Source organism: Scophthalmus maximus, chromosome 4, assembly GCF_022379125.1.
Source record: "Scophthalmus maximus strain ysfricsl-2021 chromosome 4, ASM2237912v1, whole genome shotgun sequence".
NCBI lineage: Eukaryota > Metazoa > Chordata > Actinopteri > Pleuronectiformes > Scophthalmidae > Scophthalmus > Scophthalmus maximus.
The window spans coordinates 13,635,642-13,648,099 of NC_061518.1; the positions used below are offsets into that span (position 1 = coordinate 13,635,642).

General features: G+C 38.4%; 1 protein-coding gene across 3 annotated transcripts; it reads left to right on the top strand.

Annotated features, from left to right (window-relative positions):
• The first annotated feature begins 523 nt into the window (after window positions 1-523).
• On the top strand, window positions 524-11,856 carry rab27a (RAB27A, member RAS oncogene family). Of its 3 annotated transcripts, none has more exons than XM_035627480.2 (6): window positions 524-832; window positions 6,426-6,594; window positions 8,234-8,319; window positions 8,443-8,546; window positions 9,159-9,276; window positions 10,043-11,856. In XM_035627480.2, exons 2-6 carry the CDS (start codon window positions 6,442-6,444, stop codon window positions 10,236-10,238), a joined length of 657 nt encoding a protein of 218 aa, XP_035483373.1. In that variant the 5' UTR covers window positions 524-832; window positions 6,426-6,441; the 3' UTR covers window positions 10,239-11,856. The 3 variants fall into 3 exon arrangements, with proteins under 3 accessions (XP_035483373.1, XP_035483371.1, XP_035483372.1); XM_035627478.2 differs by having other exon boundaries at window positions 533-832; window positions 9,159-9,282; XM_035627479.2 differs by having other exon boundaries at window positions 540-682; window positions 9,159-9,282.
• The last annotated feature ends 602 nt before the right edge of the window (window positions 11,857-12,458 follow it).

Consider the following 12,458-nt stretch of genomic DNA (forward strand, 5'->3'; position numbering starts at 1 on the left):
TATGAAGATTTATATGAAGGAGAAAATCTGAAGTCAGAGCATGTGCAGCTCCAACACCTGCTGATCCACATTACCGGAGGGAAGGGAATCCCACAGAAACAGTCGGATCTCTCATATTACAAAGATGATGTGTCTGGGTCCACTACAAAAGGAGCTCCCAGCAGACATCTAATGTATTTAAGATCAATCTAACGGGAGCCCCTTCAATTGAGATATATATATATATATATATATATATATATATATATATATATATATATATATATATATATATATATATATATATATATATATATATATATATATATATATATATATATATATATATATATATATATATATATATATACACATTTATTTTTATATATATATACATATATATATATTTCCACAAGAAATGTGTACAATAAATATACAAAAACAAATGTTGTCAGAAAATTAAAGACAGAAAAACAGCTGAACCAAATGAATCCTCTTCCGTAGAAAACCTTTGAGGTGAAGCCTGAAGTAGAAACACACTCATGAAGTGTCTGGATGTGGTCGCCGGTGTCCTAGCGCCCGTCTCCTCCGCCTCTCTGGCGGTGAGTGGTTCCACCGCTAGGAGGAGCTGTTCTCAACACTCGACACCAGCCGCGGGGCGCGGAGCTGCTGGTTCAGTTTCAACTCGACTCATGGCTCAGAGGTGACGGACACAGTTCAGGTCCTCGTTTATTATTCGCTTCCTTTTCTTTTCTTTTTGTCTTGTTTGTCAAAGTCTTCGTCGCTCGTGTGGTTTCCCGCCGACCGTCTCCCGCAGCAGGACCCAGTGCGCAGCAGCAACGCCCCGGGGCCGGTGAGTCGAGCGAGCCGATCACACTGTTTTCAGGAAATGTGACAGTCGGAAGGAAGCAGCTCGTCGCATCTGTCAGGAGATCGCGACCGAGGCTGGAAACGTTGAGCTCTCAGCTGATCAGAGAGCTCCTGCGAACGTTTCACCAGCTGCTTTATCATCGAGAGGTTTTTTCACACTTGCTCAACAAGTGTGACACACTGAGCACGACTCCAGGTTGTCAGTGTGTCTCAGTGCTGAGGCCTGCTCACACACTTGAGTTGTTATGGTAGCGTCCACATTAAGTTGATGGAGTCTTCTTATTACGTTTTTTTGAGGTGATGAATTCCTTCCCGAGAGGTCACCTGACCCCAGAGGAGGGCCCAGCTGAGGGTCGCTACACGTTCTCTCTGTTTCACGTCATTGATTCTTGTGCTTGTTTGTGTCTCAGCATGGGAATGAGTTTCATGTGCCTCCCTTACTGCTGCTGCCAAAAGAAAAGAAAAAAAGCCTTGTGTTTATATTTAAAACTCATTTGCCTTGTACATCATCGTAATGCTCCTGCACCCTTTTTCCATCTTGAGCCGTTCAGATGATGTTTCAAAAGTACGCGTACATCCGGATTGTTCCCTGGGAGCTGCCAGCCTCCGTGTTGGCGAGCTGCCCAGGGTGGGTCATCCACTTGGCCCTGACAAATGATTAAGGCTGCCTTTTTGTTTGCTGGACTGCATGGGTGGCTGTGTTTGCCTGGCAATCACGGCCACTGGTCCACTCCCCGCCGCAGGAGTGTGTGCCAACAGAGAGGGCAAGTTTCTCCACTTCTGCTTCTTTCAACAACTTCATTTGAGCAGGAAAGGGTCAACGGGACTCGACGTTTTTCACAAGCAACATTACCGTTGAGTCACAGACAAAGAAGTGAAGACACATGAAACATAAACTACAAGACCAAGTCCTGACAGTCCAACATGGTGGCGTGCTGCGACAAGACTGTCGAGGGTGTCACTCACAGACCAGACTATCGTGGAGGGGTAGTGTTGCTTTCCAGCGGCACACAGTAGTGCCAAACAATTATTAACCCATAAATGAAATTACCTGAAAGCAACTGCCCATAGGTGAGTCAGTGTTGAGCTGTTTGGCCTCCGAGGTTTGTTGCGGTTGTCCGCTCTGACCAGTTGGGAATGTAGCCTGACCAACTACAGATGTGTTATCGGCACTGATGGTTTTCTTTGTCAAGATCCTTCCGTCACATTAGTTCAGTCACTGTGAGATGTACTACTGCTATGATCTGATGTTAGTATATTTTTTCACTGTATCAGCCAATCAGCAATTTGTAATGTGATTTAAAAAGAACTGCATTGAAAGTCATTAGTATGACTTTTTATACAAGTGACATACTAGTTCAATAGACATCTGTAATCAAAAAGATTCCTGCTTTTTAAAGCTGATATTGTCCCATACACCAAATAAACACACCTCAAAATCATCCTGTCACAGCATCGGTCAGGATATATAGTGTGTTTGTGTGTGTATATATATATATGTCAAGGATTCATTTTAAAACAAGAGCTCCAATCAAGACAGTCAGACCTACATATTTAAAAAATGTAATTTATTTGTGAGATTTGACTCTCTATGTCAAGTTTTGCCCTATCTCTCAATAGTGAGGAATCCTTCAAAACATTCATAGATCTCGATTCCTCCCAAACTGAATCACACATTACAATGGCTGTGACCTATACACTGATAAAAAAAAAATTCATGCAAATCCACCCTTAACTTTTAGAGTAATCCTGCAAACAAACATACAAACAAACAAAACCAATCACAAAACCTCCTTGGCGGAGGTAAAATTAAAACTTAGTTAAGATGAGCATCACAGACGGTATTGGACGGCCAATTAAATGATGCGTGTGCGGTCTTTGCCACATAAGGGGAGTACTGTATTGTAAGACACCGTATTCTTGTGAAACGACAGGGACCTGTCTGTTAAAAGGGGGGAGGGAAACATAAGACTGTTCAGTGTATTTACCTCTTACTCCCAAATTAATTTAACCTCCCTGATGTCTAACGTATAAAAGGTAATTAAGGTAAGTTAATTCATTAAGATGGCCATCGACAGACCAGTCACCCACAGGCTGCGATTCACAATGAAGGTTAAGGTTTTGATTCAGAGAAGACCAAAGTCTCAGAGAGGAGTTTTCTAAACGCCTTAACGGCTCATTTCCCACCTATTCAACATAAAATTTAAAAATCCAAATTTCCCTGTTGTGGGACAAATAAAGGAGTATTATATTATATCATCTTATGAAACCAGCATTGTTCTGTTTCATGTGGAAAGGTCCACATTCAGCAGAGGAGGCCAGACGGGGTCGTCGTCGTTGTTGTTTCACAAAGGTTTTCGTAAGGCAGTAATTTGGATAAGACTTCTGAATCTCTCTGATTGTAAACTGCACTCTGTGTTTTCTTTCCTTTACACAACACAAGATCCCGCTCTCCATCAGAGCTCGCTTCCTTTTCACAGGCCCGAGGAGTGCAAAATAAGTAGCAGCTTACATACTTAATTGTGAATGATCATCTACTTTATTTTCAAGATAACATTAACTAACATGGGATTATACAATGTGTTGTTTTGCAAACCGGGCTCTCTGAGGTTTGGTCTGATTGACCTGATAATAGTCAGTGCAGACATTTCCTGACACAATCTGGATCTCCAGCAGTTTGGTTTGGCTTTGCTGTGTCACTTCTGTGACATGTTTTTACTGAACCAGACCTCGTGTAGTGACTCAAGTTTTCGCGTCAGGATTTTAGATAATAATCCGAGTAACATGGGTTGAACAGTAATTTATATGTGCTGATTAATTTATCCCTCAGCTGTCGGAAAGCATTGTAACTGAGCTCTTCTAACAAAACCGTTGTTTCTCATTTTATTAAAAAGTATGAAGATATTGAATCCACATTCACACGACTTGTTTATTATGTACAAATAGCTTGAATAAATCCAGTCCTGGAATGAATCAGAATGATACCGTTCATTTTTTCATTGAAACCACTTTAGACACGTATTGATTTAACTTCATGGTCAGTTTTTGATATGGATGGACTACACAATTTTTTTTGTCAGGCCAACAGTGCCACATCTTCCAAAATGATCATACATTTGAATCAACCCCTCTCTAAAACCAAAAAACTGAACATTATAACCTTCACAGATGCAGCATTTACTGCAGGTTTGTTGTATTACACTGCTTTAGTTTTAGTTATATTATTATTGTAAACTGGCAGCTGAATTCATGGTGTATATGTTTATATTTGCTAGCAGGGCCTTTGAATGAAAGATAACAGGAAAGTGGTGAACGGAAGATCAGCAGCGGCAGGAAGTTGTGAGAGTTTTAAGCCAGTAAGCATTGTTGCTCACATGTCAATTTAACGGCCTGCATGTTGTGGTCTGAGGAATGTGGTTTTCACTGACCAACACAAAGCTGCTTAGCAATTTGACGCTGTACTGTACAATGACAAAACCACTGAGGGAGGTTATGAACATGTGGCTACTTGATGACTACACCTTATTTATTTTATTGTGTGGACTGACTGTTGCCTTGACTTGTAGTGAGTATTAAAAATGTAAATTGTATTTACAAAGCAAAAGTTGAAAACAGGCTTACAACAGTAAACCATAAGATCAATAATCAGCTAATAAGATTAGAAATTAAGGTTTATAAAATCAGAGCTTTAATCTGAAATGATTTTAAAATAAAGGATTGACAAACATAAATGATCAGCAGGTGTTTCCAGAAATTATATAATATCTCCTACTGACTGAGCTCATCATCCAAAGTCATGCAGCCCTGATGCGAAAACCTGTGGCTTTTAAAGATGATATATAAAGTCCTTAAAAAAGTCAAAGTCTCCGGCAACACGTGCACCTCAGAGTTCTTGGGTTTGGTTCTCTGAGCTCAGAGCTTAAAGATGCTTTTTCCATCCCAACGCATTTATCATGGATCTTGATTTTGCACGAGACCTTAAGCTGCTTATGTCTCCAGATGAAAGGTCCAGTGGGGTTCACAGTGAAAGAATTTCAGAACATTCTCCTATGCAGTGGTCATATGATGCCTCCGTACTTTCCCCTGACTGTTTTGACTGGATTTAGTCGACCGTTACTAACAAGATCTTTTCATCCAGTAGATATCATAGGGTGCTTCTCAAACTCGATGTGTACGTGTAAGAAAATTCTGCTTATTTTATCTAATTTCAAGTTGTGTTGGAAATGATAAAAAAAATGTGTTTCAGTGCGTGTGTGGTTGAAGAGAGACGGAGGAATTTCAAATGCTTCCTGTCACTGTGTCAGCAACATCACACAGCTCTTACGTTGCACACATTAGCCCACAAGTCCATCAACTGGAGGTCTTGCATAATACTTGAGAAGTGTAAAAGGCGTTACTCATTATATTTCTAATGTCAGCATCAACTGTATGTGAAACTACACAGTACATGTTTATCCTGTTACTTTAATCTTCCACATTTTTCCCAAACATTTTTTAATGTCATTCCTGTGAACATGATATTGTATTGATATACATAAGAATGTCTGGAGGGAGTTTTATTACTTCTGACACAAACTGTGACCCGAGGATGAACTGATTAGAATTTTCTGGTCAGAGGTCAAAAGTCAAGCTCACTGTGACCTCACAAACACATTTTGGGCCAATTTATTTTGCCCTGTAATGAAAAGATAAAATGATGAAGTGATAGGTCAAAGGTCAACTTATCTGTGACATCGTAATATTCTGCAAAAACACTTTATTCAACTTCATAACTCAGGAAGAGAAGGAAAGGTTGTACTGGATTATTGACTCTAATCGTGGGTGCCCACCTTGTAACCGTGGTGATCGTTTTGATCTTAAATTCCTTCAATGTCGCCATGTATGAGTCTGGACAGACATCGATGTAAACTGCAAATTGTCGAGGCGGTAATCTTGTTTTCCGTGGCTGTCCTAAGATGACCTGCACTGGGGCCTGTGGCTGTGATGGCCAGCGGCTGTCGCTCAGGAGACAGAGCGGGTTGCCCACTAATTGGAGGTTTGGGTGGTTTGATTCCTGGCTCGTCGGTTCCACATGCCGGAAATATCCTTGGACAAGACTTTGGCAGTGTGTAAACGAGATGCATGACTGATGGACAAAGTGCTGTATGCATGTGTTTGTGAATGGGTGAGTGTCAACTGTGCATGTAAAGCGCTTTTGAGCGATGGAAAAGACTAGAAAAGAACTGTATAAATGTAATCCATCATCATTTATTGTTTATTCAACATGAAATATGAAATATAATATAAGAAAAATGTTCTTAATGATAATGTAGGAAATTAAGAGACAGATATGAATGCCTCTTTGTAATTCACTCACACAGGTGTTTTCATTGGTGTTGTCTCTACAAACTTGCCTTGAATTAATTTTTTTTAAATTGTTTTTTAAATTTGTTTATGCAACATTTATATTCTGTGGTGCTGAGATGTAAGTTATATCAACTTTGGCTGTACTGTTGTTTGTATTATCAATTAATTTTTGGTTTTGTTCTTTTCATGGGATTGTTGGTTGTCTCAATCATTTTGTTTGTGTGTTTCAGACATTAAGGACTCACTATGTCTGATTGGGAATATGATTACCTCATCAAATTCCTAGCGCTCGGTGACTCTGGCGTGGGAAAAACAAGCTTCCTCTACCAATACACAGATGGCAATTTTAACTCCAAGTTCATCACCACAGTCGGGATCGACTTCAGAGAAAAAAGAGTGGTAGGTTCAATCAATTTTTGAATAAAAGTGCAAACCTATCTCTTGCCAGCTCTGGAATTGTTACCTCAGTAAAAGCACACGTGGATTTTATGCTTGGCTCTTATGATTTGACATTTCTTAGTGTTCAAGTGTGCTACAAGCATTAATGGCTGCCTAATTAAAGGCTTAAATGCATTCCTATACTTATGTAACAAAAGACTACTGATGGATTTTGCAACAGAAATCTGAGTAATGACCAGTGTTGGTGAGCAGCAGGCAGAACCCTCCTTAAGAAAACACTCCATACCAATGGCAAACAGCTGAACAGTGTTCATATTTACTCAATAATGTTCCTGAGAAAAACGATTTTATCACAGCTATACTGGATATTCAGTGCCAATTATTATCTCTTTATTTCCATAGGTTCCGATTATAAGATAAAGATACAAGTGAATACTATACTAGAACATTTTGTGATTTGAAAAGTTACATTAGCTATGAAACTGCCTCTTACAGAGGAGCTTTTGTAAACATCACAAATGCTTGTCATGGTTAAAGCATGATAATTGATTATAACGTGTCCTCAAACATCCCACAGTTGTGCCTCTCGATTGTTTGCTGCTGGTTACGGAAAGTGTTTTTTTTTGCGTTCCCCAGAACGGATGTGCTGGTGAAGAGGCCAAAGACGAGATGTGGAGAATATTTGAATGAGTTAAATGTGAAATTGAATTTACAGTTAAAACTGGGCCATTTCATTAAACTCATTGTTTAACTGTTGAATTAAACCCCGACAGAATGTTTAAGATATTGTTGTTTCTCGATTCCTGCAAGCAGCCTCCCGCTCCCAATGAAACACCGGATTAATGCTGCTCCTATTTTTTTAATAAATTCAAATCTGCGAAAGAATTTTGATGTTTTGAATAACAATATGGCTTGTTAAATCTTTTAAACCACTGAATTGCAAGATTTGGATTTGACGTACTTATGGGGGGAAAACAATGTATGTAGGTATTGATTTTGATTGATGGTGCTTACTTTCATAGAAATAATGTAATGTGTGCATGCACACACACACACACACACACACACACACACACACACACGCACACACATACGCACACACTATGACTCTGTATGAGATCACAATTCATGGTTCACACTATACTATACACTGAAACACACATCTACAATGGCTGTAAATCTTTATTAAGAGTTTATTTGCCAAATTTCCCTTTAGATCTACTTTCATTTTTGGTTTATTTTGTTATATTTTTGTGGCATGTAATGCAGTGTCTTCTCCATCACACCTCTACAGTGAGCTGAAAAGTCTCTCACTTGTAGCTGAATAAAAGAAGCATCAGTAATTCTGACAGTGACCAGAGCGACATTGTAGTTTTGTTGCCTGCCCTTTAGTTGCTCTCCTAACATACTTTCAATAGCTTCACAACATTCAGCAAACCCACTTAGATCATTTTTGAATAATAGTAGTTAGATGTGTAAAAACGTCTAGAGGCAAGAACAGTGAGGTACACTTTACTCGTATCTTTTCAGGCTGTCTAGCAACAAGCCATGTTCCCATGTTACGTTGTTTTATAACATGCTGCTAAATGAGCAGAGCGTGCCTGGTTAGTTTGACGTTACTTGTCTCTGTTTCCCTCAGGTCTACAAATCAACAGGTCCAGATGGATCTTCAGGTCGAGGGCAGAAGATCCACATGCAGCTGTGGGACACTGCAGGACAGGAGAGGTACTTGAGGCACTTTCCCACCTTCTTCAAACCTCAACTTGTCCTCAGTTGTTTTTTAATGCGTCTTTTCCATAATTGATTCTATTTCTCATGAAGCGTTCTCTTTTTCCTGAATGATTTTAGGTTTCGTAGTTTGACGACGGCATTCTTCAGAGATGCAATGGGCTTCCTCCTCCTGTTTGACCTCTCAAATGAGCAAAGTTTCCTCAACGTCAGAAACTGGATGAGTATGTTGTCTATTGTAAAGTGTAGATTTTTACATTTTTAGTCTTCATAACTGATGATTCTATAGATAATCACTGCACAAGTTGTTTACTTGCCAATGCACACGACATTCGATAATATTACATTTCTTGTCACTTGTACGTGCACAAAAGCTTTGTGTTTAGAGTTGATATATAATTCCCTTTGTTCCGGGCTGCTGCTACTTCTACTGTATTCTCAACTTTCTTGTTTCAGGTGAATATAATACATTAATGATAGTAAGGTTGGGCGATGTTTACTACATTCGCTTAGGGCTTGTCTGCAGTGTTACATCATGATGGACGATGACAGTGTGGCGAGTTGCATCCTGTTTTACTTAATCCACTTCCACAGGTTCCTCCACTTCCACACGTTTGTCTTGGTTAATTCTTCGGTACAGTGCACCGACGCATGACAAACACTTTCTGAGTTGTGTTAACAAAAAAAGCATTTTTTTCACAACAAAGTTCCAGGTTCCCTCTTCATTTTATGTCGCAACACAGACTCTTGCATAAAAATTACAATGACAGTTGGCCCGACAATAAATGCAAAATCCCATTTAAAACAGGACTAAATATGAAATCAATGTCTTTCAGGTCAGTTACAGGTTCATGCATACTGTGAAAATCCAGACATTGTTCTATGTGGCAACAAATGTGACCTGACAGATCAGAGAGCAGTCAGTGAAGAAGAGGCGCGTGAGCTGGCAGAGAAGTACGGGTATGTCTCAGTTTTGATCCATCTGCACATGAACCTCTCCCTCAAACATTTGTCAAGAAGGCAGTGGCTGTAATTGTTTGCCTAAGTCTGTGCAGGAGAATGACAACCTAAACTGGTCCTCCTCGAAAAGCAAATATTTGAGAATGTGTAAAATATCCTGCTCTGGGCCCATTAGACACACCTTTGCTAAAAACACAGATATTGTAGAGAATGAGCAATTTGTTAAGTGTTTGAAATGCCTCCAGAATAAACCTCAGTATGAAACATTACATGTCATCACCCTAAGATAACTGGTGCGCAGGTTTACGCTCCTTCCTCTGTACCATCATTGTCCAAAAACTATAAAAAACACAAAGGAGCAACATAATCACATTGGGTGACACATCAATGTTACCAAGATTGTTCATTTAAAGTTGATCTCACAGTCACCATCCTGCTGCCATAAACACACATCAGCACATCAAATGTGTATTAATCAACAGATGAAAAATCGGCCCTTAAAAATGCACTGTTGTGTACGGAAAGTTTGCTAAAACTGCAGTGAAATGACTGAAACTATATATTTCTGAGCAGTTTTTTTTTAGATTTACATGAATAGATTTTTAGTAAACATTAGAAAAACATAGGATTACTCCAGTTGTACCCTTTCAATATCCTTCTTTTCTTTTCCTTGATTTAGCCCATAGGTTTGTTTAACATTGTACATGGGTAGCATTATTCTGTGACCCTGTCTTTATAGCGGCTATTTTCCTCCATGCAGAATCCCATACTTTGAGACAAGTGCTGCAAACGGGCAGAATGTGAACGAGGCTGTGGACGTGCTGCTGGATCTTATCATGAAGAGGATGGAGCGATGTGTTGACAAGTCCTGGATCCCCGACGGGACTGTCCGAGCTAATGGACCCAACAACCCAGACATCTCCGAGACCCCGGACAGGAGCAAATGTGGATGTTAGACTGATGAGGAGTCATTTTAGTTACAAGTGTCCATAACACTGTTGGAAAAAAAGTTGTTCAATGTTTCACAAAGTGAGAGTATAGATGTGTTAGGTCAAACTTAACATTGATTTGTCTCCGTTGCCCCACAAACTGTATATACTTTAATTGACATGCTATATTATTTGTCAGTACAGATTTAAGTGCCTTTGAAAATTGACATTTCCTCTAGGATAAATGTATTTAATGAATTTTCATTGTTAAAATTGAAAATGTATTGCCAAACATCCAACTTTGCTCATCGGTTGAATTTGCTGATGGTATTTTCAGGGATGAACTTTGTGCTCCATGTTTCGGCAAAGAAGGCTGCCCTGCCAGATGTGCTATAAATATACTGTTTCCACTTTCTGTAAGGTTAGCGTGGATTCACTCGTAGTAACTCAAGATAGAAGTCCCCTCTATTTGTCTTTCTACAGCAAGATAAATATTGACTGTGATACCTGCAGTCACTGTTTGTTAGTGGAGAGAAACTGGCTGAGATTGTACTTTTAGGAAACTTTATGTAACCATTTATTTACTACTGATGATCTACTGAACGTCCAGCTGAATACTACAACCTCACCTGTGCCACTGCCAGAAAAAGTATACCTCACATTAGCCATCCAGCATAAAAATACAAATGTGTTTCTAGACTTAAATTTACCTTTTCAACTAAAATATCAGCTTTGGGGACAATTCATTCTCTTGTAATTAAGCTCAATGACTCAGGTTTTATCATTTTATTTTTTTCAATGAAAAGTTCCCACTGCCTCCATGGTAAAAAAGTGTTACCCCTAATGACATACCTTGAGATTGTGGAGTTGAAGTTACATCGTCAACATTGCAATAGTTTAATGACTCCCTGCTCCCAGAATCTTACTTTGTGAACGATCCCAGGATCCAGTCCCCTGCAGTGCTGAATTTGATCATTATTCAGTTGATACAGTTAAATAAATTTTTAATTATATGCTGTATTTTTCTTAGGTGAGAGTCCTGATATACACACATGCACAGATAGATAATAAATGCTCATGAATTATTACAGGGGTTCCCACGCAGTGGTGGGCTGCCTTGCTTGAAACAAAGACCCTCTCTGCTGACATCGTAAGAAAATAATAATACACTTTTAAACATTATATTCAGGGAAAAGGAGCTAAGGTGCCACTTAATGTGACCATATAAGCAATATTACAGTACAATAGCCAATCTGTTGATTTTGATAGATATTGTAATGGTTTTATAAATTAGGAAATCAAATTGGGACTGCTTTTCAGTGTACCTTATGGGATGCATTTAAAATCCTATTCCTCAAATCAATTTATAATACCACTTCACTTCATATTTCACAAAAATGGAGAGTATTTACACAGGATTTTTGAGAATATTTGTCTGAAATGTATTTAATAATATCACACAAATGGTATTACACTGTTATTGTTTCTGTTTTCTTTTCCAGTGTTTCAATCCCAATAACAAAATCTCTAATTTTAATTTGATCATATTAGTTAAGACAATATATAATATTTCATGTCAATGGTATCACACTTGCATTTGCAAAAGATGTAAATTTTGTCCAAAAATAAACACTTTATTTATGTATTCATGAAGCAGTATCTCATTTTAAATAATTAGGTCTGGAATTTACTATTGTTTTTTTTTTAAGTATTTAAGTGCTGTTGATGTCAGGTCCTAATTATAGCGGCTAGTATTCTTTAATGCGAACACTGAATGTTTATTATCTCACCACAACGCAGGAAGTAATTGACCTGCTCGTGTTTGTTTTTCAGCATTTTGTGATACTATAACCTAAATCTGAAAAGCATTATTTCCAAAAAAAAACCTAATGGCAAAGTTATTTTATCTACAAGTTTTTTTTCCAATATATATATATATATATATATATATATATATATATATATATATATATATATATATATTTGATTGTAAAGTAGTCCATCACAATTCATCAAGTCGTCTTGACTGTATCCTCTCTATAGAACAATTTAGTTGATTGGATTTAACTTTGTAAACGACTTCTATCGTCCCACTGACGAAAAGGCTCATGAAAGTATAAATTAATCTTTGACCTGCTTCAATGATGTTGCTGTCGACAAAACATGTTGAGTTTGTTTGATTTCTGACTGCATCGTCATCATCTTTTGTTTGAAGAAGAGAAAAAAAAACAGTTTTTCTGAGAGCCG

Bases quoted from the DNA above. Each gene is read 5' to 3' on its own strand.
- rab27a (XM_035627478.2), top strand. From the start codon at position 6,442: ATGTCTGATTGGGAATATGATTACCTCATCAAATTCCTAGCGCTCGGT. The intron at 6,595-8,233 runs GTAGGTTCAATC...TGTTTCCCTCAG, and splicing joins ACTTCAGAGAAAAAAGAGTG to GTCTACAAATCAACAGGTCC. The intron at 9,283-10,042 runs GTATGTCTCAGT...TCCTCCATGCAG, and splicing joins GAGCTGGCAGAGAAGTACGG to AATCCCATACTTTGAGACAA.